This window comes from Antechinus flavipes, chromosome 5 (genome assembly GCF_016432865.1).
Source record: "Antechinus flavipes isolate AdamAnt ecotype Samford, QLD, Australia chromosome 5, AdamAnt_v2, whole genome shotgun sequence".
In the NCBI taxonomy this organism is placed as follows: domain Eukaryota; kingdom Metazoa; phylum Chordata; class Mammalia; order Dasyuromorphia; family Dasyuridae; genus Antechinus; species Antechinus flavipes.
The window spans coordinates 91,659,106-91,686,307 of NC_067402.1; the positions used below are offsets into that span (position 1 = coordinate 91,659,106).

General features: G+C 35.9%; 1 protein-coding gene across 1 annotated transcript; it reads right to left on the reverse strand.

The window, feature by feature from the left end:
• Positions 1–1,058: 1,058 nt before the first annotated feature.
• Positions 1,059–22,832, reverse strand: LOC127538183 (stonustoxin subunit beta-like). Its single transcript, XM_051961801.1, has 4 exons — positions 22,356–22,832; positions 15,649–15,772; positions 11,974–14,016; positions 1,059–2,739 (listed from the first exon to the last, which is right to left on the reverse strand). Exons 1-4 carry the CDS (start codon positions 22,443–22,445, stop codon positions 1,910–1,912), a joined length of 3,087 nt encoding a protein of 1,028 aa, XP_051817761.1. The 5' UTR covers positions 22,446–22,832; the 3' UTR covers positions 1,059–1,909.
• Positions 22,833–27,202: the final 4,370 nt, after the last annotated feature.

The window sequence follows — 27,202 nt, forward strand, 5'->3', positions numbered from 1 at the left end:
TAAGTTACTTATTTTCCTCATTCTTTTCTCAAAAATTCTTTTTTTATTTTATTGTAAGCAGGTAGGTGACAAAGTGGGCAGAGGTCTGGACCTGGAGTCAGGAAAAACTGAGTTCAAATTCAACCTCACACAATTCCTAGAGGTGACCCTGAGCAAATTACTTAACTTCTGTATGCCTCAGTTTTCTTATCTATAAAGTGGGGATAATTATAGTCCTATCTTCCAGAGTTGTAGTGAGAATAGAAATTTTTGCAAAGGGTATTATAAATCCTGAATCTAGCTTAAATGCTAGCTATTCTTATTATTTTTAATACCTTACTACATTTTTCTAGGTATTTTCATAGTTTTTGATGAAAAATCTTTTTTTTAATTTGATTCTCTGCTTGTAGAGTTGCTCATATTTCTAGAGGATATCTAAATCTACTACTAGTTAATGTCGTCTTTGCTTTACTCACTTTGGGCTTCAGTTCCTGAATAGGGATTTGTATTAGGATTAGGCTATGCCCTTTGGTACACTTTTGAATCAAGTAGATTACTACTCTCACTCTAGTTCCCTAGAGTTCTTGTGCTGACCCCCTTTCCCACACTCTGGATCTTTGAGGCCCTCTCTGGAATCTCAATATCTATATGGAGTGTTAGGGAACTCAAAGCTTTTAGGTTTGGTTTGTCCCTGCCTGAGCATCATAGCAGCATAATGGCTGCTGCCCATTGATGATCCCTAAAGCTTCCAATGTTCCTTCTTTGGAATTTTCTGGAAAATTTAAAGTTTTATGATCACCCTGGATAATAAGCAAACAAAATATCTGTTTCAGACTGTCTGTATCCCTGATATTACCCTCACTCTGATTTGTAGTTATATTTCTGCATTTCCTATTGTGGTATCTCATCCTAACATGGAGATGACCTAAGCTCTTGAAAGCTCTGTAAAGGAAGTACCTATTTGAGTACAGGGCCCATCACAGATGATGCATCTTTTATTCAAAGACCAGCTTCTGTTAAGAGAAACTTATCCCTAAGGAGATGAACTTTGAGGGTTTTTTTTAATATGGTAAAAATATATATGGTAAAAATATATATTAAATCCAATATATGCATATATATTTATACAGTTATCTTGCTGCACAAGAAAAATCAGATCAAAAAGGAAAAAAAAAGAGGAAAAATAAAATGCAAGCAAAACAAATAACAACAAAAAGAGTGAAATTGCTATGTTGTGATCCACATTCAGTTCCCACAGTCCTTTCTCTGGGTATAGATGGCTCTCTTCATCACAAGATCATTGGAACTGGTCTGAATCATCTCATTGTTGAAAAGAGCCATGTCCATCAGAATTGGTCATCATATAATCTTCTTGTTGCCATGTACAATGATCTCCTGGTTCTGTTCATTTCACTCAGCATCATTTCATGTAAGTCTCTTCAGGACTCTCTGAAATCATCTGCTAATCATTTCTTGTAGAACAATTATATTCCATAACATTCATATACCATAACTTATTCAATCATTCTCCAACTGATGGACATTCACGCAGTTTCCACTTTCTTGTCACTACAAAGAGGGCTGCCACAAACATTTTTGCATACGTGGGTTCCTTTCTGGGTCAAAGGGTATGCACAGTTTGATAGCCTTTTGGACATAAGTCCAAATTGCTCTCCAGAATGGTTGGATCAGTTCACAACTCTACCAACAATGTATTAGTGTCACTTTGTTTTTTTGGGGGGGAAAGAAGGGAGGTAGGATGGAGTGAATAGGAATTCAGAATGATTGCTTACTAAGGAACCTTTAGGACCTTTAAAAAATTGTGATCTTTCTTTGTAGATCAATTCCTCATACTAACATAGGAGAAAAAAGGGTCCCTGTGGAAAATATTTATCATTTAATGTTTTCATCATTAGCAAAAACTACTATCCTAAGAACAAACATTCTTAACAACTCTTTTCAATTCAGGAGCATGCTTCTGGATGAAAGCACAGATTTCTTCCCAAAACCATTTGAAAAAAATGATTATTTCTGAAATCAGACGGTTTAAGAAATATTCCTCCTTTTTTACTTCTCTGATGTTTTCATAGCAAACTTGCTTTTTTTGTTCTTGGATAATTTTCTCAATCTGATAGTAGATCTCATTGTTATAGTAGGAGCTTCTATTGACCTGCCTCATGTTGTTGACCATTGCCATGAACTCCCTGAACTGCACTTCCTTCTCTTCTCCTGTTGCATTATTGTTGAAAGTGCAGTACCGTCTCCCACATCTTTCCATCAGTTTCACAAAGTCCTGATCATCATATTTCTTTATGAAATCATCTATGCTCTTCTCCTTTAGCCCCTCTTTTTTAGTGAATAAGAAAATGACATATTTCAGTGCATCGTCTCCAAAAAGTTTTTGAATGAGTTGAATGGTTAACTTCTCTTCCTTAGTGTAGCAACCCAAAGGTATTACAAGAACAATTACATGAGGCCCTGGGGAGGAGAGGACCAAGCACTTAGCAAGTTCTTGTAAAGTTTCTTGAATGTTTTTGTGTGTATCAAAAATGCCAGGTGTGTCAACCACTGAAAATATCCTGTTATCCCTCATGCTTCTTGCTTTTCTACATGTCTTAGTTATTGAGATTGGGGATAATTCAGATTTAAATGCCTTCCAGCCAAGGATAGTGTTTCCTGTTGCACTTTTCCCAGATCCAGTCTTCCCCAAAAGGATAATTCTTGCTTCCTCCGAGTACCAAATGCCAGATTCAGGTCCTCCTGTGAAGAAGAAAGACATTCATAACCTCCTTTCACAAACTGCATTGAAGTTAGAAATGAGTTAACTATTAAAATTTAGTCTTCATGTGAGAGCCAAAGTTTGGGCTCCTAGTTTAACTTTGTTTTTACCTGCTACCTCTCAAGGAGGGTCTATAGACATTTTCTTTATTTTTCTATATAGATTTCTATTGATACCTTCTGGATTTTTTAAAACTACCACACGATTTCTGCCAACATCTCTTCCTTTTTTGTTTCCCTTTCTTTTCTCTTCCCAGAGGAAGGCCAGAGGGCCATCCTACTTAACAATATTTTAAAAAGAAAAATGAAACCAAAATGAAATTCAGCATATCTGTCCAATATATTTTTTACTTAAGTATTTTCTGTTAGTAGGAGCCCCTAAAACAGCTTTTCAGTATTCTCCTTCATCTTCCTTCCTATCTCTGCTGTCATTTTTGTCTATTTCATAGTGAACCCATACCAACATCAGTGTGACTCAGGCCAGGTTTTGCAACTTTATCTTTGTGAGATGCATGAGATGGATAAGACTTTGCCTCATGTTATTAATATTGGGGAAGGGAGTAGGCTTCTTTTCCAGGGCTGTAATACCAGGGTCTTAAGTTCCTTTTCCCACCTTCCCCCCTGAGTTCTTTCCCCTACTATTGCCAACAATGTGAGAAACAGAAGGGTAGGCCTCCTATCTCCCAGTTGCTATACTTGTACCTATAATTAGACTCTTCTCTACTTTAAGTCCAACTCTGTCTTTAGTCAGAGCTAGATATACTAGAGCCAATTCATACTATCATAAGTTAGTTATTAAATTTTCAGTTTTATCCTTTATACTTCAGAAATCACTAAAAGCTATAAATCAGAGCTTTGTTTATTGTCCTATTGGATGTCTCAATTTGAGAAAGTGTGATGGAGAAAATATTAATATGCAGATTAAACTTTCAAATATAGCTTGCATTTTGGGGGAATCAATTATGAAACATTTACAAATACAACACTGTCTCCAAACCAGCTCTAATTCTTCCATCTTTCTTTGTAATTGTTCCAGAAAGTCAATGCCTTTCCTAAAATGTGGTGACCAGAAGTAGACATGGTTCTCTTGATGTGGCCTCCTGATGTGTTAGATGGGACTATTCCATCCTTCCTTCGTTATGGGCCCTTACCCTTTCTGAATACAGTTTATAACAATTCTTTCTTTTTTTGTCAGTTGGGTTACACAGTGGATAAAGCACTGGGCTTGGATTCAGGAAGACCTGAATTCAAATCTAGCCTTAGACATTTATGAGTTATGGGATCCTGGTCAAGTCACATGACTTCTCTCGACTATTTCCTCATCTGTAAAAAATGGCGGTGAAAATAGCACCTCTTGGGTTAAGGATCAAATGAGATAATATTTGTGACATGCTTTACAAATTTTAAAGTGCTATCTAAATACCAATTATCATTGCTGTTGTTATTGTTATTATTGTTATCACCCTGTTACCTCATAGGGAATTTATTGTCTCCTAATATCCATAAGTCTTGGACTAATGTTTAACCAGGCTACCCACATCCTGTATTTATATTATTGAGTTTTTGAACCTAGAGGGTTATGAAAGCACAGGACTTCCTTTTAAGGAGGGTTTCCAGTGTATCTTTGCTGAAATTTTGGAAAAACCCTATAATTGCTAACAACATATCTTGAGGGTGAGTTATTTCTGCTGACTAACATTTTCCATTTTGTGTTTATCCTCATTCCTTTCAGTTTCTGAGTATGCTATCATCTAACAGAGTAAGAGAGAAATTCATGAAAAAAGGTCTAGAAGAATGAGCTGTGTGTTAATTTCTTGTGCTTAACTGTACAAGAGAGGATTCTGAAAGGAAAAAGGGAGGAAACAAGTACTTATTAAGTGCCTAGTACTTGTTCCTGGCATTGTGCTAATCACTTTACAAATATTATCTCATTGAATCCTTTCAGCAACTCTGGATTATTATACTCATTTTAGGGTAAACTGCGGCAAGAAACTGAGGCAGACAGGTTGACTGACTTGCCAGAATTGTCCTTCTGAGAGCAGGGTAGGGTAAAAAGAGATCATTGGAAAGTGACCATGATGTAAAAAGAGGTAGCAGAGATGAACCATGTATTAATTAGTGTCTTCAAGTGCAAAATAATTTTGCTAAGGATGTCCCATTAGGACTTATCATAAATCAGTAATAAAGAATACTACTATTAAAATTATAGGAATCATTTAAAAGGTGTAGGAGTTTTACTGAACTAAGTAATATCTAAGGTCCTTCTAGCTCTAACATTCTAGAATTTAGAATTTGGATTAAGGAGAAATGAGATTTAGGAGGCTGGTTATATCCATACTAAATGAGGGGTGCTCTTCCTAATAAAGTACTCAGGAAACAGTCTGATAAAAACCATTTATACTGTGGTATAACTGACTGATATGTCTCAGTGTGTTACCTGTCCTGGGTATAATAGAGAAGCAGGTAAAAAGGGAATGAATCTTTTAGTGCTTACTTTTAAAAAATTTTTTATTTTTTTTATGTGTGAGGCAGCTGGGAATAAGTGACTTGCTAAAGGTCATACAGCTAGTAAGTGTCAAGTGTGTGAGGCTGCATTTGAACTCAGGTCCTTCTGATAAAGGCTTATTTTTAAAACTGTTAGCACTCAAGCTGAGGAGATTTTTTTTTTCTGTTGGAGTAAAGAGGGAGGAGGGGCTTTTTTGAGTTTCTAAAATTTCAACATTGATTGAGTTGCCTCAATCAATAAGTCTAATACATATGTTAGAAGTCTAATATTTCCTATGTAGAAAGCTCCCTATCTCCTTTGTCTATTTAGCTAATGATGGAACCAGAGTAGGGCACTGGCTCTACTGCCTATCCCTGTTTAGGTTCTATAAGAAAACATATCGGGGTTAAGCCAAGAAGGTGGAGTGAGAGGAAGCAATACAATATAGCTTTTCTCAACATTTTATGACTATATAACATAAATTAGTTTATTCAGTATCATATCAATCAAACCATCAGAGAATTACTTCACTGAGCTAGAAAAAAGTAATTTGTCTGGAGAAGCAAAATGTCAAGAATAGCAAGGATGATCAATGGAAAAAATAGAGTACCCGATTTCAAACCCTACTACAAAGCAATTTGCTACTGGATAGTAATCAGTAAAGCAGGTACTAGGTAAGAAATAGAGCAGTTATCAGTGGAACACATTAGCAAAACAGTAACTAAGTGTTTCCAAAGATCTCAGCTATTGGAAAAAGAATTCATTCTACAAAAACTGTTGGAAAACTGGAAAGTAATCTGACAGAAACTAGATATAGATAAACATCTTACATCGTATAATAAGACAAAGCTCAAAATGGGCACATGATCTAGACATAAAAGATGACATCATAAGCAAATTAGTGAGATATAAAAAAAATTACCTGCCAGATTTGTGGATAGGGGTATATGATCAAATGAGATAGAATCACAAGAGATAAAATGGACAATTTTGATTTCATAAAATTAAAGTTTTTGCACAAACAAAACTAATACATTAAGAATGAAAATAAAAGCAGAAAACTGAACAGCAAGTTTCTCTGGTAAAGGTTTCATTTCTTTCTTTCTTTCTTTTAAAAAAATAATAATAGCTTTTTTTTTCAAAATACACGAAAAAATTAGTTTTCACCATTCACCCCTATGAAACCTTGTGCTCCAAATTTTTTCCCTTCCTCCCTTTTCCCTCCCCTAGACAGCAAGGAATCCAATTTCCACATTTGTCATGCTGCTCGAGAAAAAATTAGATCAAAGGGGGGAAAAACATGAAAAAGAAAAAAACAAGCTAGCAAACAATAACAAAAAAAGTGAAAACACTATGTTTTGATACACATTCAGTCTCCATAGTTCTCTCTTTGGATGCAAAAGGCTCCATCCCATGACTATTGGAATTGCCCTGAATCACCTAATTGTTGAAAAGAGCCAAGTCCTTCCTAGTTGATCATCACATAATCTTGCTATTGCTGTATACAGTGTTCTCTTTGTTCTAATCACTTCACTTAGCATCAGTTTATGTAGTGTCTCCAGGCCTTTCTGTAATCATCCTGCTGATCCTTTCTTATAGAACAATAATATTTCATAACTTTCATATAGCATATTTTCTCAGCCATGGCTGAGTTTTTCCACTTGTTGGCCACTACAAAAGGGGCTGTTACAAACATTTTTGCATATGTGGGTCCTTTTCCCTTTTTTATGATCTCTTTGAGATACAGACCCAGTAGAGACATTGCTAGATTAAAGAGTATGCACATTTTGATAACCCTTTGGGAATAGTTCTAAATTGCTCTCCAGAATGGTTGCATCATTTCACACCACCACCACCAATGTATTAGTATCTCAGTTTTCCCACATCCCCTCCAACATTTATCATTATCTTTTCCTGTCATCTTAGCTTAACCGAGAAGTGTGAAGTGGTACCTCAGAATTGTTTTCATTTGCATTTCTCTAATCAATAGTGATTTAGAGCATTTTTCAATATGGTTTTAATTTCTTCATCTGAAAATTGTTCATATCCTTTGACCATTTATCAATTGGAGAATGGCTTGTATTCTTATAAATTTGAGTTGGTTCTCTATATATTTTAGAAATGAGGCTAAAGATCTCATTTCTAAGACATAGATATGTAAGATAAATAGGGAACTATATAGGGAATAATTAGAAGAATGCAAATTAAAATAAGTCTGAGATATGGCTCATACTCATCAAAATAACTAAGATGACAAAAAAGAAAAAGAAAAAAATGCTAGAAGGGCTGTAGGAAGACAGATAAATTAATACACTGTTTGAGCTGTGAACTTGTTCGGCCATTTTGGAAAGCAATTTCAATTATGTCCTCAAAACATTCTGTACATGCTTTTGAGCCAGAGATACTGCTACTAGACTTACACTTAAAGAGATCAAAGAAAGAGGAAAAAGACTCTTAGTACAAAAATATTTATAGCAGCCCTTTTTTAATTTTAAAGAATTGAAAACTAAAGATATACTTATCAATTGGGGAATGGATGAATAAATTATGGTATAATAATGTGATGGAATATTTTAGTAAGAAATGAAAGGCATGGTTTCAGAAAAACCTGGGAAGATTTGTGTGAACTGATGCAATGTGAAATGAGTAAGGACCAGAACAACTTACATAATAACAATATTGTAATAATAATAACGTATGAAAGACTTAGCATCTCTGATCAACATAATGACCTATTGCTATTCTAAAGGACTTGTGACTTGTAAAGGACATGTTATCCCCAGATATCTTCTAAGTGAGACTTAGAGTGAAGATTGGGCTGTATTTTCTTTTCTTTCTTTTCCTTTTTGGACTTGTACAATGTAGAAATTTATTTTGAGTGACTATACATATTTATAATCAGTTTTGTTTTTCTTGCCTTCTCAATAGGTGGTAGAAGTAGAAAAGGGACAGAGAGAATTCAGAAATAAAAATTAAATTAAATAAAACAAGTCAAGTAAAATTTTTTTAAATGTAAATAATATTTGTTTCAGTTAGCTATTATCTCATGAAGAAAAATGGATGATATCATAAGGATGATGTGTATGATAATGTTTACCAGTTCTGTGGAGGGCAGGATCTCATAGAAAGGTAATAGGAATGTTGTTTTTTTTAAAGTTTCCCTTTCCACTAAAATCTTCCCTGAGGACTTGGTGATTCTCTAAGGTTTTCTTTCTCTGGAGAGCTCTTAAAAACAGAAATTTTAAAAATCTGTTTTGATTGTTGGCTTAGGCTTGTTTTTCAGTCTTATAATTCTCTGAACACAATGACCTGAATGAGTCCTAGGGTATATAATTGAAATAATGGTGCTGAATGGATACTACATAGCAGTGGTTCCTATTTCTGATTTGGGTTTTTTGTTGTTTTTTTTTTTAGAACACAGTGCTTTTCTACTAGAAACCATATACCTCAAAGAATATTCTACTGTATAGAAGGTAAAAATCAAGATTTTAACAAGAGAAATAGGAACTTATAGTAATCACTGAGACTTGGGAAGATGTGGCTTTTAACATAACGTAAAGGACATATCTTGTTGAAGAGTAATAGATTTGATAAAAGGGATGAGAAGTAGCAGTATTTTCAAGATAATAGACATATCTCTGAACCTCAATGGGGATAGAATAATAGAGAACATTTTGGTCAAGACAAGAAAGTAATTTGGATGAAAACATAGATGGCATGGTCATCAAATTTTGAACAGATATGAATCTGGGATCCATGGAGTATAAAAGTGTAAGGAAAGGCTAAAAAATGGGCTTACTCTGATGAAGCAAATTTTAATAGGTATGCATATGAATGCTTACCCTTAGTTTGAGAAAATCAATTTCATAAGTCCAGAATGGAAAATATTTTGGTAATAGGCAAAAAGACCATACTCTCAAGGAGATGACCATTTGGTAGAGTAGACAACAGATAAACAACTATGTACAAGATAAATTAGGGATGATTTTAGAAAGAAAACATTAAAATTAAGGAAGACTGGGAAAAAGGTGAGATTTTAGCTGAGATGTGAAGGATGCCAGGGAAGCCAAAAAGCAGAAATGAAGAGGGACCATCTAGATATTGTGGTCAATCAGTAAAAATATCTGGAATAGGAGATGGAATTTCTTGTGCAAAGTACAGTAAGAAGTCTTGTGTCATTGAATCACAAAAATACACAAATGAAACTAATGTAAATTAGAAGTTATGACTAGAAAGAAGTCACATAATAAAAGTTTTAAAATCCAAACAGAATTTTATATTATAGTCTAATGGCAAGAAGGAATCACTGGAGTTTCCTGATTAGGAAGGTCAAGGAGAAGTTTTTATAGAAGATTTTCAATTAGAGACTGTATAACTATTTCTTGTGGATATTGTGTAACTGGTTGGACTAAATAAAACCTTAAGTCTCTTTAAATTCTGAGGTTCTAAGTTATTGCTATAACATTAATCTATAGCTTGTCTAGCTTGATAGAGGAGACATTTGTATATTTACATATACAAGTATGGATGTATATGTATTATATGTAATATGTGAGTGTTTAAACATAGCATAAAATTGTCAAAGAGTCAAATATGGAAGTTATGGAGATTAGGTAGGAGTCAATTATCCAGGAATCTGCTGGAAGTTTTATTCTATTTAAGTTAGGATATATGATGAAATCTTTTTTTACATTGCTGATAATTTCATCTTTCAGAAAATAGAGGGAAGAGGAAGAATGAGTTTTTTGTTTTGGTTTGTTTTTTTTTTTTTGCTGAAGCAATTGGGGTTAAGTGACTTGCCCAGAGTCACACAGCTAGGCAATGTTAAGTGTCTGAGGTCAAATTTGAACTCAGGTCCTCTTGACTTCAGGGCTAGTGCTCTATCCATCCACTGCACTAGCTGCCCCAAGGATAAGTTCTTGATACATAATTCTGATTAATAAAGAAAAACTGAGTAATGAACAATAAATCATGGGAATATGGGGATAGAGAGATTATGTCATACTACACTGGACATGATTTAATTTACATAGCAAAGTATACTTCAGAAAGTATAGGGGAAAGATCTGATTTCATGTCTAGAAACACTAAAAGGGAAGACAGATCAAAAGTGGTTAAAGATTCTCAAAAACATGTGTCCCAGGGCTCCACGTTGATAGATACAAAGATTACTTAGAGCTTTGTTACCTACATGAAAGGCAGAGTTAACAAGAGCTTGACAGATAATGAGGAAGTACTCATTTTCTTTCTCAATGACGTTGCAAATGCCAGACTTGAGACCTGGGTCACATAGGAAATTCTGATAATGTAATTGTGAGTAATAATAATAAAGAAGACAAAGGGAAATTAGACCAATATGTTTCTCACGAAACTTTCTCATAAGCTCAGATATTTAAAAAGTACTTATTAAAATCAAGCAAAATAGAGCCAAACAAAATGTTTACCAGCACAATGGCTTGAATGTTTTGGGTGTTTAATAGATATTTATTAAATTGAGTGAAAGAACACAAATGAGTGGCATGTCTATGGGCAATTATATTACCTATACTTATAAAAGAAGAACTCTCTTTCCTTAATTCCCTCTGTTATCCAGAAAACTGCTAAAAAGGCCTTTTTTATTTTCCTAAGTATTTTTAAATAGTTGCTGTCCATGATAGGCATTAGCCTTCCTGATATTATTCCTATTGATTCCAAAGAACTCATGATGAAAATGCCATGTACTTCCAGAGAAAGAACTAGTGGAATCTGAATGCAAATCAAAGCATAGTGTTTTTCCTTTTTTTTTTACTCTATGTTTTTATTTACAACATGACTAATATAGAAATGTTTTCCATGATCGAATACATATAGCATGCTTAAAATTGCTTGCTGTCTTAGGCAGGGGGAAGGAAGGGAGAGAGTTTGGAAATCAAAATTTTTAAAAAAATGAATGTTAAAAATTAATTTTTTATGTATTTGGGGAAGAATAAAATGTTTTTAAAAAGACATAGAGAGTAGGGCTATGATAGCTCTCTTTGATATTTTAAAAGCTACCGCATGTAAAAATGACTAAAAATTTGTTTGCTTGGCTCCAGAAAAAAATATTAAAATCTATGGATGTAAGTTATAGGATGATAGATTTTAGCTTGATAAAAAAACTTAATAATCCAACCTCACTAAACTGGAATGAATAAGCTGGATCATAAGAGAGTGAGGTTCTTATTAGTGGCTTTTTGATCACTTTTTGGAGACATTGTAGAGAAGACATATGATATGATGCAGCTAGGAATCAGAATCTCTATGACTCCCCCCAACTTTAGATTTTTTTTTACTGTATTATACTTGAGTGTCTAGAAATTCTGAAGCAATTAAAACTGATTTTCACTTAAAATATACACCAAACACTACTTTTTATTTACCTGGAATAAAAAATATAGTTCAGAAAAATGTGGGAAATTACTGTCCACTGGGTATGATTTTCAATGATATAAATTTCAGGTACTTAATAATTTGCATTAGTAGATATCTTTTCTACTTTAGATTCTTCTGGGAGGAAGTGGAGTTTGATTGATCAACCTCCTACACCAAGTGGACCCTTAAAAACTGCAAATAAATGAGTGTCTAATTCTTTGTAATTTCATTAAATGGATTGTGAAATTCACTGAGAGTCTCCTGATCAATCCCTGAAACTCTTCAAATATTTCAGTAATGAAAAACGATCTTATGGATTCAAGTTACTAAAAGCCCCTTACCAGAAATTGAAGCTTCTTCTGTGTCAGGAAGAGTCCTCACTGGATCACTCTTGTCACTGCTGTCACTGCTCCATCCATTATCATACATAACCGAAACTTGGAACCTGTACACTGTCTGAGGTCTCAATCCATCAATATCACAATATGTCTGGTTATTTCCTGTTTTGTATTCATTCCATTCTCCTTCCCCTTGCTCACTCCCAGCTTCATTCTCCTCTCTATACTCTATTTTATATTCTTTGATATTGATTCTTGTTCCAACAATTCTTGGACGCTTCCAGTGAAGGGTAACAGACTGAGGTCCCACCACAACAGCTTTTGGCTTCCCAGGAGGGCAAGTTGGGGGATGTGTCCTGACAGTAATGCTCACATCACTGCTCTCACTGAGCCCCAGCTCACTGATTTCAGCAAACCTGAACAGATATTCTATGCTAGGTTCAAGGCCACTCACTTTGAAGACCTCTGGCTTTCCAGATATAGGGATGGCAGTCCAGTTCTCTTCCCCTACGACTTGGTACTCTACCTGATAGCCAGTGAGCTTCTTCTCCCTCCCATATTCTGGGGTCAGTGTGAGCTCAACACAGTTATGTGTGATCTCAGCAATCTGGGGAGGAGGAGGTTTGACTGGAAGCTCAAAGTTGGAGCTGACCAGCAGTCCCTTTTCATAGAGATAAATGGAGACCCCCTGCTTCTCCTGGTCTGGGACAGATGCCACAACGAACTGAGTCTTCTCAGTGGAATGATTGGCCCTGGCAAATGCTGAAAAGGATTCTGCCAATTGTATGGCTTTTCTCCTTGTCTCTGTGTCTTTGACCCAAGAGGAATAAATCTTTTGCTCACAGTCAGGAGTGAATGATGCTGGATCCCGAAGCCACTGTTTCCAATCTGCTAAGTAGGATTCCTCCTGTAAGGAGGTGAATGCAAACACCAGGACAAATCTGTGGGGAGAGTCTAATACCACATTGTCCAACTCTTTCCAATCAGCTATGACTTGTATCTCCTTCAAACGATTGAGGTAAGACTTTACCACCTTCATCTCACTAAGCTTCTGATCTAGAAATTCTGAGAGTCTCCTGGTGCTGAAGGGAGACTGGCTTTCTCTAACTAGAATATTGGTTAGCTCATCTTCCTCTGCTCTGCCCGCTCGAATAAGGGGTAAGTGCTTTACTATTTCCTTTTGTAAAAACTGTCTGTGCAGCCTATTTAACTCCTGGAATAGCCTGATCTTTTCCTTGCTTGCTGAAAAGACTGAAAGATCTGGTGCCTCCAGCATGTCATTGCACCTCTTGTCACACTCAGATAATTTCTCCAGAGTGTCCTGGGCATCCCATACCAAGCTCATGCTGATCCCTCGAACCAGCCTGGCAGCCTTGGAGCTCAGCTTCTCCAGAGGATACAACCAGACTTGGAGGGGCACCCCACGGCCCTTAAGCAGCTTAGGAAGGGAAGCATAGACTTGTATTGCATCTTCATAAGTCACTGGATTGGTCTCAAGAACAAAATCCCCATAAAATTTACACCTGAATTCCTTAGTTGATTTTGTCTGATTACCTTTCATTTTCATCACTCCTTCTACTTTCCCTGATACTTGAGGAATCTTTTCTACATTAGCCTTCAATGTTCCTTCTATATCCTTGACATTTTCATTGATGGAAACTTTCTGATCAAATACAAAGAAAGCCTGGGCCCCATAGAGCACTGCAGTGACCACATGGGTGGCAGTTCCATTATCAAACACATCGTGGTAAGAAATATTCTCATGTCCTAGGTGGTTCATTGTTAGGTGAAAATACTGGGTAGTCATATTGTACTTGAGAGTGACCCGAGCTTGCTTTTGGGAGGTCTTGGTATCACATAAATATTTGGCAGAACCTCCTATTTCAACCAGGCCCCCAAGGATACTTGCTTTCAGCTCTCCGGAGATGTTCATGGCATTGGTCTTTTCTTCCATGGAGTCAGAAGTGATTATCTCAAAGTTAGTCTTGTATTGATCTTCTGTGGTCACATTTCTCTTGAGGGTCTCCCTGTCCCACAATGTGATGCCTAGAATGGGACAGAGACATTAGGGAGAAAATGGCAGATTGCAGAGGGAGCACAGCTTGTCACTTTAGGGTGTCTTTTTCAGAAGGGAGAGTGAAGACAGCATCTGGAAGGAGGGTAAGTAGGGCAAGAGGCACAGATGGCAGAAGTGGAGAAAATCTCACTCCTGACCTAGAAAAACTTCTCTAGGCCTCTAAAATTTTCTTTTTCTATCAAACCTTCTGTGAATACTAATAGAACCCTTACAAAGCCTCTCCCTACTCTAAACCCCTGAATCTGGATCATTATCTTAGGACTCCAGTACACAATTCCCTATCTAATACACAATCCCCATACTCCTTCTACAAGTAAAGAAGCATCTTCTCCTCCCAGCACGGGAACTGCATCCTCTCCCCGCAAAAAAAAAAAAAACCCAAACAGACAAAAAAATATTGATTTAGATTTCACAGCATTGACAAAGCACTTTCTCCACAAAACTTTATAGGGCAAATCATGCAAATTCCATTAGTCCCATTTTACAGACAAATAAACTTGAGACTCAGAAAGATGCTGGTTAACTTTTTGGGGAACACATAGCTAGTAAGTGTCAAAGTGAAGCCTTGGTGCAAGAATAGTCCAGCACACTGTCTACCCTAGGTAGAAAATAGAAGGTGACCAAGGGTGTGGTCAGTACCAGGTGGGGATTCTAAGTGGCACTTGTGTGCACAGCAGGTCTCCAAGTGGTAGCTGGGTATGCAGTTATTAGAATTTGCTCTAGAGCGGAGAAGTAATAGCATACTACAAAGAGAGATGGCTTGGAGTGGTGAATAGAGAGCTGGCCCTAGGGCCAGCTTGATGTTGAAGTTCCTTCTTTAACACAATATGACTGTGGGTCCAGGTGGGCAAGTCACTTCCTTTCTCAGTGACCCAAGCAATTCTATAAGCCTGAATTTCAAAGAAGCTGTGGGTCTGCATTGGTAATAAAAGTTTACTCACTGAGAGTTCCCTTTATCAATGATCCCAAACTATGCCTCTGAGCACTCCTCTCCCAGGTCCAGTTTCTTGCCTTAGATGCTTCTTCCACAGACTGCTAGAGCCTGAGAAATCCATTTATAGCAAACCATTCCCAGTCCTCACTTTAAGGAAGGGAAAATGAGGGCACTGTCCTTTCCACTTTCCATAAACATTTCCTTTCCTTTTCAAGGCTACCCTGGATATTAATTGTAACTTGATTTATTATCATGTCTAGGTATGTTGGGTCCCTGTAACACAGAGTATGCCTGACTTAATTCAGCCACTGAAGTCCTTTGCAACAATCATGGTCTCTGCTGGATCTTGTGGAGATTGCAACTGTTTTTGATTTTTATCCAATGTGATGAATGCCTTCCCTTCCTAACTTGTCCTTGTAGGCCATTCCCTCCTCCTATCTCTAATGTTTGGCATTTTGGTACACTAATTCTCTGATGGATTGGCATTTGCCAGCAAATAGGCTCTTCTTTAGTTGGATTAGAGTTAAAAATCCACTTGATTTATGTTTGGGAGAAAGAACAAGGTAATAAACTATACTGCCTGGCACTTTTCCCCAATCATACCCTTTTCTGATATTCCCCTCCCCTGATTTCTGGTATAAAATTTTGGCTTTAAGAGAATAATTACCCGGTATAAATGTATCTGAGCGGCAGTCATAGAGTGTCCCCAGATACAAGGGACGGCCAAGAGCTGGTATCTGCATTGTACTCTCCAACGTCATTGTGTCTGATATTCTCTCACTGAAATTTTCCTGTGGAAGAAAATTGAGATTTGAGGAAGTTGTCTTGAACTCACAGCCTAACCTGCTGGATCACAGAGAAATTCCCTATTCTTCCTCCTCATAATGCTCCCCCAATTTCTGGTAATCAAGAGCTCTTCAGGAAGACTGAGGATGTTCTGGAGTAGAATGACATTTTTTTTTTTTTTGAGGATAACAAAGGAGCCACATTTCATGGAATTAATTATCTGCTTAGATTAAAGTTTCTACCACTACACACCTGTCAGATTGGCTAGAGTGACAGGGAAAGATAATGCGGAATATTGGAAGGGATGTGGGAAAACAGGGACACTAATACATTGTTGGTGGAATTGTGAACACATCCAGCCATTCTGGAGAACAATTTGGAACTATACTCAAAAAGTTATCAAACTGTGCATACCCTTTGATCCAGCAGTGTTTCTACTGGGCTTATACCCCAAAGAGATACTAAAGAAGGGAAAGGGACCTGTATGTGCCAAAATGTTTGTGGCAGCCTTGTTTGTAGTAGCTAGAAGCTGGAAAATGAATGGATGCCCATTAATTGGAGAATGGTTGAGTAAATTGTGGTATATGAATGTTATGGAATATTATTGTTCTGTAAGGAATGACCAGCAGGATGAATACAGAGAGGACTGGTGAGACTTACATGAACTGATGCTAAGTGAAATGAGCAGAACCAGGAGATCATTATATACCTCAACAATGATACTGTTTGAGGATGTATTCTGATGGAAGTGGATCTCTTCGATAAAGAGAGATAATCCAGTTTCAATTGATCAAGGATGGACAGAAGCAACTACACCCAAAGAAAGAACAGTGGGAGATGAATATAAACTGCTTGCATGTTTGTTTTTCTTCCCGGGTTATTTATACCTTCTGAATTCAATTCTCTCTGTGCAACAAGAAAACTGTTCGGTTCTGCACACATATATTGTATCTAGGATATACTGTAACCTATTCAACATGTATAGGACTGCTTGCCATCTGGGGGAGGGGGTGGAGGGAGAGAGGGGAAAAATCGGAACAGAAATGAGTGCAAGGGATAATGCTGTAAAAAATTACCTGGCATGGATTCTGTCAATAAAAAGTTATTAAAAAAAAAAAAAAGATTAGTTTCTAAACCTTTTTTGGGGGGTTTGTTTCATGGACCTTTTGGCAGTCTGGTGAAGTCTTTAAATTCTTCTCAGAATAATATATTTAAATGTTTTAAATAAAAATATATAGGATTACAAAGGAAATCAGTAATTCATGGATCCCGGATTAAGAATACCTGAATAAGATAATCATGGATCCAAACTAGATCAGAGGGTATTGATAATAATCAGGACAATTAGCTTAGATATTTTAGTATCATCAGATTGCACTAGGGTGGGATCTTTGACCTATCTACTTTGCTTTTTGTGTTTTACTTCTGAATTGATATTTTCTTTTTCTGTATAAATAAATATTCTTGCTTAAGGCCAAGGGACCTGGAGTAAGGCAAGGAAAAGAGAATATAGGTACTAGATGCAAAGACCAAGATAAAGTGTAATTTGCAAAGATAGAAGGAAGGAATGATGTAATATAACAATGATTTTGTGGTCCTCTTATTTAAGGGGGGAGCTTCTGTTCTAACAATAAGTCAATAGTCCTAAATCTTCTGACTTTGAAATTTGCCTCAGAAAATTCCCACACCCATTCTGTCTGATTCTGAATAGACTACTCCTCAGTCATATAGCTTCTGTCCTCAGGGTAGTCCCACATATCAAACTTCTGAGACAATAGTGAATAAACCACTCTTCATTTCAGATAGATAATCTGTTGGTCAGTGATAACCAAATTCAGATACCACTCCTTTGGGTCATAGAATTAGCATGTCAGTGATAGAAAACTGCACAAATGTGTTTCTTTGCTTCTGTTTTTTTGGTAATTTCTTTTGTAATTCAGCCCACTTGTAATGGTGTTACAAATACAATAAACTTTGCTCTTTAATTAGGAAATGGATTCAAGCCTGCAAGTTCTTTTGAGACATCTCAGGACATGGGTCTTAACCTCGACAGGAAGAAGGAAGAAATGAGAAAAAAAGAAAGAGAAAGGAAGGAAAGAAAGTATTAAGGAAGGGAGGAAGAGACAAAAAGAAGGAGGAAAAGAGGAAGAGTGTGTGGAATTAACTGAGTGAAGTCATGGTCAAGTAATATAATCTTAAATATAATCGTGACTAAAACTTTATAATAACAAATAGAGCTATAGTTAAAAGTTGCAGGTGTTGTCCCCTCCTATTTTCTCACTACATCTTAATTAGCATTTAAGTACTTCTTTTAAAGGTGATGGTGGCTTTGAATTATATCTGCTTGTATAGCGGTTTTCCAGGGAAATTTAAATTAAGAATTTATTATTATTTACTTGAATTCTTTTGTTTCTGGGTTAGATTTCTTTGATTAGAATATAAGCCTGGACTCACCCAATGAGAGAAAAAGGCCAGCCTGGAGTGTGTGTGTGTGAGGATTTGGAGTGTTTCTACATTCAGGGTATTTAATCTTATGTTTAAAGTTATGCTTGTATGGAAAAGGTGAAGATCAAAAACATGTTGATCAGAGACTGTTAAGCTAAAGCCTTAAAGGCCTCAATTTAGGAAGTATGTGATTTTAGATAAGGCCTGGACTGCATTCCACTGTCCAAAAGAGGAAAGGTAGTGAGGAAGCATGTGATTTTTAGATAAGGCCTGGACTATATTCCATTGTTCAAAGAAAGATACTGGTGAGAAAGCTATAGATCTACTGCATTCCACTGATCAAATAGGGGAATAGAGACTTATGTGATCAATTACACCATATAGAGGATGGGATTTTGGGGGGTTCTTTGTCTGAAATGTATAAATGCTGTGAACATTTTCAAGGTAGTGGCTCTCTCTTGTTGTGAAATTTGGCTCACAGACCAGGATAAGGTCTGCTTCTCGGGATTCTAATAAATAATTCTGCTTTTTATGAGTCATCTCTGAGTAAATTGGGTGGGTCTCTTCATCCCAAACATGATTTGCATTCTTTTTACTGACAAACACCTTGTTTGATGCGAGATGCCCTTTCTCACAAGATCATAATAACCCCCCTTTTGCTTTTTCTAACTCTCAGAGTCTCTGATTGTTTTTGTGGCTGTTACTGTCCCACAAAGGAGGAAGGAAGAGAAAGAAGGCAATTCTAGGTAGAGGCTGATCTTTTTCTAACCCAGGGAACCAAATAAGTTCTGGAACCAAGAAGGTCAGGAAGCCCAGTGCTTGTTTTAACTTGGGATTTGGGGATCAGCAAAGTTTTAGTATTTAGGGTCAAAGACAAGATCCCCTAATTGAGATCAAATATAAAAGCCTGCCTTTGGTTGTTGTTGTTGTTTTGGCTGAGGCATTTGGGATTAAGTGATTTGCCCAGGGTTACATAGCTAGGAAGTGTTAAGTGTCTGAGTTCAAATTTGAACTCATATCCTCCTGACTTCAAGGCTGGTGCCCTATCCACTGCACCACCTAGCTGACCTCTATATTTGGTTCTAATGCTCTTCATAATCTGGCCACTTTCTATCTTTTTAATCATTTTACTTCGTCCCACATACTTTGCAATCTAGTGATTGACAATAGTTAGCATTTATAGAGGCATTTTACAAATTAGATATCATTTTATCCTCTCAACAATTCTGTTGCTATTGTCTTTCCATTTTATAGATGGGAATAGTGAGGCAGACAGAAGTTAAGTGACTTACTCAGAGTTACACAGCAAACAGAAGTTAAGTGACTTACTCAGAGTTACACAGTTAATTAAATGTCCGAGGCTGAAGTTTTAATTTCAGCTCTTTCTGAATTCAGATCCTTTAAATTATCTGGTTTCAGTGACAATGGATTCCTTGCTATTCTTCAGCATGATGTTCTCCATCTACAACATCCCATCTCCCATTTCCAAGTCTTTGTAAAGGCTTTTCTCGTCTGGAATGCTCCTGCTCAAGGCTTGATCTCTACCTGCTACCTACCTAGAGTAAGGAATCTCTACCTTAAAAGCTCAGCTCAAGTGCTTCCCTACAGGAAGGCTGTCCTGGTTCCCCCTGCTTATGAGTATCTCCCTTTGTCTGTACTTTGTACTTTTGTGTGTACAAAATACTTTGTACCTATTTTGTATTTAATTTTCTGAAGATACTATTTCCCACCAAAGAATGCAGAGATCTGGATAATGATACTCTTTTATTCAATAATTTTCAGTGATGCCTATCAGGGTGCAAATCCTTTTGTCCTCACATCAAACCCTCCACCATCTTGTGCCACTTCACCATAATCCCCTTCTCTCCTAGAGCCCTTCTCCATGCACTCTGTCCTCTGAACAAGCTGTATCACTTTGCCTGTATTCTCTTGCACAGACTGTTCCCCATCTCTGACTGCTTGCTTTCCCTTCTCTTCATGTTAAATTTCCCCTAATCCTTTAATGGTCAAGTCAAATATCTCCTCTAATGAGCCTCACCGAATTCCCCTAGTTAAAGAGGACTTTCAAACATATATTTTGCAAATGCTGTATGTATGTAATTATGTATACACATATATTTACACTTGGATGTGTGTGTGTATTTATATATACATATGTGTATATATGTATGCATATATACACACAAACATACCTTATTTATATATGTATAGACATATAAATGTATAGCTTAATGGAAGTTATGTCATATGTATATAAATTTTATATATTTACATGTATGTGTGTGTATATATATATGTATATACACACACCCCCACAAATATTCATGTACATGACATTTTTCTGTATCTATTTAATACAATTACATACTATTATGTAATACATCTATATTACTGGTGTATCATGTAGCTTATAGGGCTAATTTCCCAGGGAATCTCAAGTTTTATTTTAAGAAAAAATTTGCTTTTCAGGTATTTTCTAGAAATATTAGTTGTCTGTGAGGAGAAAAAATAGGAATTAGGAATCATTTCTTGGCAAATTAATGAGCTAATGATGTAGAACCACTCCCACCCCCCCAATTGCCTGGTAGTGGAATGGTAGAAAAAAGAAAAGAGAAAATTACATAAAGTAGACCTTCTTATCCATTGTAGTCATGTCTTTGTTGTCCTTAGATCAGAGACATATCCAGACTGGTCCCAGTAGTTACTTTATCCTTGCAGTTTTGTCCAAAAGGACCTTATTCATAATTGTAAAAGTACTTGATCACCTTTCCTTATCTCCATCCCTTGAACAGGGAATGCTTGGCATCCTACTTAAAGATTCTACAAGATGAATGTATTCTTGAAATACAAGAAAATATTTCTGCAGAAGCTCTCCTTTCCCCATTGGATGGTTCCTTCTTTCTCTACTCCATTTTTTTCTTTTCTTTTTTTTTTACTCCATTCTTTTCTGTGAAAAGTGTTACATTTTTATTTGAAGTTGCTTCAGAATGCTGAATGTGTTCTCTAAAAGGGATTGAACAGTTCTAAAAACTAAATCTGTGCTCTAGGAAGTTGAAGCTCTATCGGCAATTTCTTTAGCATACTAATAAAGCTGTTGCTTTCAATTTGGCTTATAATCTTTGACCCATAATAGTCAGACCCATTGATGTGATCTCTGAAACATAGCACTCCTCTCCCATGAGCAAGATAATTCCTCCAAATCCACTATAAACTATTCCTTTACCCTCCCTACATATCAGAATATCTAACAATTAGCTATCTCCAAAGAAAGAACTAATGGAAAAATTAGATGAATGCAGATCAAAACATTTTTTCTTAACTTTTTTTTGTTTCTTTTGTCTATTTGAGAGGTATTTTTTGTTTGATATGACATAACTAATATGGAAATAAATTTTGTATGACTACACATGTATAACTTATATAGAATTGCTTGCCTTCTCAATTGGGGGGTAGGAGGAGAAGAGACGGCTCAAAATTTGCAAAAAAAAAAAAGAATGTTACAAATTGTTTTTACATATAATTGGGGGAAACAAAATATTAAGTCATTTGGGGAAAGGATATCTAGCGTGTATATAGTGCTTTAAAACTTATAAAGCATTGTATATTATCTCATTTGTTTCTCATAACTACTCTTTAAGATTGGTGTTATTATTATTCCCATTGAGACTAAGAGGTTTGGTTCTCATAACTACTCTTTAAGATTGGTGTTATTATTATTCCCATTGAAACTAAGAGGTTCAAATAATGCTGAGATTCAAACCAGATCCTTTTCTTTATAAGATCTAGTTGCCTCTACAGCCCAAGAGATAGAATGGTATAGTGGACAGAAATCTGTCCCCGAAAAATTCTTCCCTGGCTAAATCACCTCACTTCTCAATGTCCCTAGAGACTCTCTGAGCCTGGTAAGTTGCAGAAAAAGCCTCAGGGAACTGCCCATGGAGAGATTGGTAGAAAACCCTACATTTGATTCTATGATTGATTCTTTCCATTCTGAAAATACAGTTAATTGTGTCACTCTGCTCTCCACAATGGATGCTCCCTTTCGGAATACATTGCCTTTGGGAGATTTCATTCAATATTCTTATCATTCAGTAATCTATCTGATCTAGATTTGTCCCCAAGGGAGAAAATAGTCAGACTTACCTTAGCTGTATCTTCAGAGAAACAAGTTCTATCCACATGGAGAGAGGGAAGACCTATAGAATTTTCCAATGTCTTGCTTCTGATGCACATAGGGCCACATAAAGTGGGAAGGGAACTTTAGGAATCATTTCATCAGTATAGAAAAGTTAAATCACTGGCCTACAGTCACTCAGGCAGAAAATATCACAAAGAGGATTTGAACTTTGGTTCTCCAACTCCCATATTCTTTTCACTGTACTGTAGCAATTCCATGGCCTTCAGTGGTCTTCAGAGATAAGTAGCATTTGTGACTAACAAATCTTTTCTTATCCCCACTGTATCTTGCTAACTTAGTCCACTTCAAAAAAATTGACTGTTCACATTCAAAAAGATTATGCTGATCTTCCTGAAAAAACAAAAATCCTTTAAGAACCTTTTCAGCCTTGAAATATTCTAGGTTTTGCACAAAGATCTTTAAAGAAAGTATATATGACTCAAAACAGTTCATTTCTGATCTCACAAAGTTTTTGTAATGTCAGGAAATGCCTTTTAAAAAAAAAAGGGTGTGTTCCTATAAATATCTAGTTTCACTTTTCAGTTTGCTTTTTCCCCCCTGCTTTGTGGAACAAGACATGTTTTTAGTATTTTCTAAAAACAGAATTAGATTTTAATTAACCTTGTGAAGCCCAGATTCATGAAGATCCATGAGATTCTATTCTCCTTGGAGTCCTTGTACTATTCTTGCTGCACATTGTCTTCCTGCTCCCAAAGAGGAATGATCTATGAGATTTAACCAATGACATGAAGCTCTCTAAGATGGGGAGAAAGAGGGATAGTGAGGGAAACTACAGGGATGATAAAAACAAAAGAAATCAATAACAACTCTTTATTAAAAAACCCAACAACATAAGCCATGGGTATTAACAAAGGCTAGGTGGACAAAATTTCAGATATGCACAGTCTATCTCTCTTAGAATATTCTCTTGTCTCTCTTAAGTTTCCCAACTTTATTGGTTTCTCCCAAAATAATGGTCAAAGCCTGCCTTGGAGTCTCTTCATGGTATAACTCACTCCTGCCACCTCACTGCTAGTGCCTTCTTTCTGAGATTACCTCCTATTTTCCCTGAATATATGTTGTAGATCTAGAGTTCTCTGCATGTCTTTTCCATGAGAATGTAAGCTTCTTGAAAGCAGGGACTTTATTGGCCTTTCTTGGTATCCCTAGACCTTAGACTAGTACCTAATACATAGTAAGTGTTTAGCTCATTCTTGTTGACTTGATGACTTTCAAAATCTGTAGGGAATTGATACAATGAATGAATGAGAATAACAACCATTCCCTAATACATAAGTAGTCAAAGAATATGACCAGGTGCTTTTCTCTCTTCTTTAAAATTTTCAGTTTTAATTGATATCTATTGTTTATCTCAGCCTTACTTCCAAATGTATCCCTTCTTGCTCTTGCCTAGAAAGCTATCCCTTATAAGTAAAAGTAAAAATGAAGAGTCAGGTTTCCAATGAAGAAATCAAAAATTTCAATTACATGAAAAAGTCCTCTAAATCATTATTGACTAGAGAAATGCTAATTAAAATAATCTTGAGATATCATTTTATGCCTACCAGACTGGCTATAAAATGATAGAAGAGGAAAGTGACAAATATTGGAAGTTATCTGGAAAAAATGGGACACTAATTCATTGTTGGTGGAGTTATGAATTCATCATCCAATCATGATGGAAAGCAATCTAGAATTATTTCCAAAAGTTTTTAAACTATGTATTATTTGACCCAGCAATATCACTAACAAGTCTATTTTCAAAGATGATTAGGAGAAAAGAAAAAAAAAAACTCTATGTTCTAAAATGTTTACAGCAGCTCTCTTTATGGTAGCAAAGAACTAGAAATTGCAGGGATATATATATATATATATATATATATATATATATATATATATATATATATATATATATATATATATATATATACACATACACAAACACACATATCGATATACATATAAAAATACACACATACTTATACATACATACACACATGTATATTTGTAGGTATGTGTATATATATTGAAGAGAAATGTGATGACCACGTATTTAAAATCAGCCGGAGTCAGGAATTCAGGTTAGGGGAAAATCGTCGATCTTTATTCTTAGTGGAGGTGAAGAAGGATCAAAGGTGAAGGGAGATCAGAGTGATAGCAATGTGAGCAGCTGTGATAAGAAGCCAGCCAGCAGTCTCTTTCCCCTTCTCACTCCGCCCCCCTGCCTCCACCCACCAAAATCATCATTTCTTATACAACACATCAGGACTTGAACAAAGAGTGGGCAGGGGTCATTTTTCTCCAAGCATATATATTAATAGAGTATCGTCCAATTACTATTTAGCCTCCCGTGCTTGGGACCTCAGTGCATCAACTCGAGCTTCAGCCCATTACAGAGAAAAAATGTGAGAATCAATGAACTATCTGAAAGTGATAAAAGCGAAACCAGACAGCCCTGTAGAATTATGTAAAATCACCAACAAAAAGTTATACAAACTTAATTGGTCTTACATTCTCTGGAACCAGGAAGAACCTCCAGAGAATGACTTTTTTCATATACAAACCTAAATGGTCCCACACCCTCTGGAACCAGGAAGAAGAATATCCAGAGGATATATCTTTTCATATACAAACTCAAGTGGTCTTGCCTAGTCTGTTCTATTGTTCTATTTCTGTCTAAAGTAGGCCTTCAGAAAATGTCTCTTTGCAAAAATCACTTCTCTCTTGAGAATGATATTGTCCCCCAAGAAGGCTCTTATCTTGATGTCTTTCTAACAATAAAAGCCTTTTTATCACAGCCTTTGAGTAAGCAAATTTCTTTCTCTATGAGCACCTTGGAGAAGGAGTATCACTCACCTAATCCTGCCACACCTCTCCTTCATAACCCTGCCCTCATCAAAAGAGATAATCAAAAAGAAAGCCCAATGATATTCTTTCAAGTAATCTTAAAGAAAACTTCCCAGATCTCTTAGAATTGAGAACCAAATGAAAATAGAAAAACAAAATCCACCAGTTACTACCTGGGAAAAAAAGTCTAAATGAAAACTCCTAGGGATATTGTAAGCAAAACAGAGCTTCCAGGTTAAAGAAAAAAAAATTGTACAGATGGACAGAAAGACATTAAGTACCATGAAGTCACAGTCAGGATCACACATAATTCAATAGTCATCAATTTAAAGAAATGGAGAACTTAGAATACATATTCTAGAAGGCAACCTACCCAACAAAATTTAAGATCATCTTACATGGGAAATAAATGGATCTTTAATCAAATCAAAGACTTTCAAAGACTCCCAGATTTCTGATAAAAAGACTAGGACAGAAAAACTCTAAAGTGAAAACACAGGACTCAATAGAAACATTAAAAGCTAAACATAAACAAACCTAAGTAATTAAATAAGGATAAACTGTTTACTTTCTAATTTGGAAGGATATAATGTGTCCCCTCTAAACCTTTCCATTACCAAGAGTCATAAAAGAGTCTATTTAAAGGAAAGATCTATTATATCTTGACTGTCTTAAAAGAATGGAAGGGAAGGGAAGAAGATTATACAAGGGAAAGAAAGGGAGGGGAAGGTTAAGGAAAATTAATTTACATAATTGGGATGGGCAAGTAGAAGTCTATACAAATAAAGAGAAAGGATTGGGGGGAATGACTGACACTTGAACCTCACTTATTTGAATAGGTTAAAGGAGAAAAGAATGCACATAAGTAGAGTTAGGTACAGAAATACATTTCATTCCACTGGGGAAAAGGGGGAAAAGAAAGGAGAAAGGAAAAGAAGGAATGAGAAAGAGAGTAGATTAGTGGAGAGATTACTCCTAATCAAACCAAACAAAAACCCATAAATAAGAACGTACAAAAATACTTATAGGTCCTTTTGTGATGGCTAAAAAATGAAAACTGAGAGTACCATTCAGCTGAGGAATGGCTGAACAAGTTAAAAGTACTTAAATGTGATAGAATATAATATGATGTAAGAAATGATGAAGGAATTGGTTTCAAAGAAATCTGGAAATATTTGCATGAATTGATGCATAGTGAAATGAAGAGAACTAGAAGAACAATTTATACAGTAACAAAAAATATAAAAAAAAAAAAACTTTGAAAGATTTAGGAACTGATTAGTATAATGGCTAACCACAATTCCAAAGAATTAGTGATAAAACATATTACCTCCATCTTGTTAAAGTGTTGAAGGACTGAGACTTCAGAAGTTGGTAAGATAAATAAATAGAAAGATGGATATGTTTTACACTTATTTGTTTATTTTCAACATTCATTTTTAAAAATTGAATTTCAAATTCTCTCACTCTCTAACCATGCCCTCACTCATTGAGCATTGATATGATATCATTTATATATGTGAAATCATGCAAAGCATCTCCATATTAGCCGTGTTGCAAAAAAAAAAAAAATGAAAATGAAAGAAAATGAAAGAAGTATGCTCCATCTGCACTCATAGTTCATCAATTAGGAGATATGTTTTTGAAATGGCCTTTGAGGAAATTCGTTTTACTTGTTTATATATGTTTGTAATAGTGGGTTTGTTTTTCTTTAACTGGACTTTAGGAAAAAGTAGGTGGACAGAAAAGAAAGCAAGCCATGGATGATTGGGAAAGTGGAAGAGCATAGTCCATTACCCAAAGCCTGTGCAAGCATACCATCATGGAACAGCAAACAATATTGTTGAACTTTTGGGATCAAGCAAATTTTGCCTTGATCTTTCACAAGCCCTCAAGACTGACAGTTATCAGAGGTCTTGGTCAGATCAATGAATATTGTATACAGACCTCTGTTTTGCTTCTGTCA

Excerpts from the sequence above, each read along its gene's own strand:
- LOC127538183 (XM_051961801.1), bottom strand. The coding sequence starts at position 22,445 with ATGTGCATCAGAAGCAAGACATTGGAAAATTCTATAGGTCTTCCCTCT. Across the intron at positions 15,773-22,355 it reads TCTCTGAAGATACAGCTAAG|GAAAATTTCAGTGAGAGAAT; the intron begins GTAAGTCTGACT and ends TTTCTTCCACAG. Across the intron at positions 14,017-15,648 it reads CTCAGATACATTTATACCGG|GCATCACATTGTGGGACAGG; the intron begins GTAATTATTCTC and ends GTCCCATTCTAG.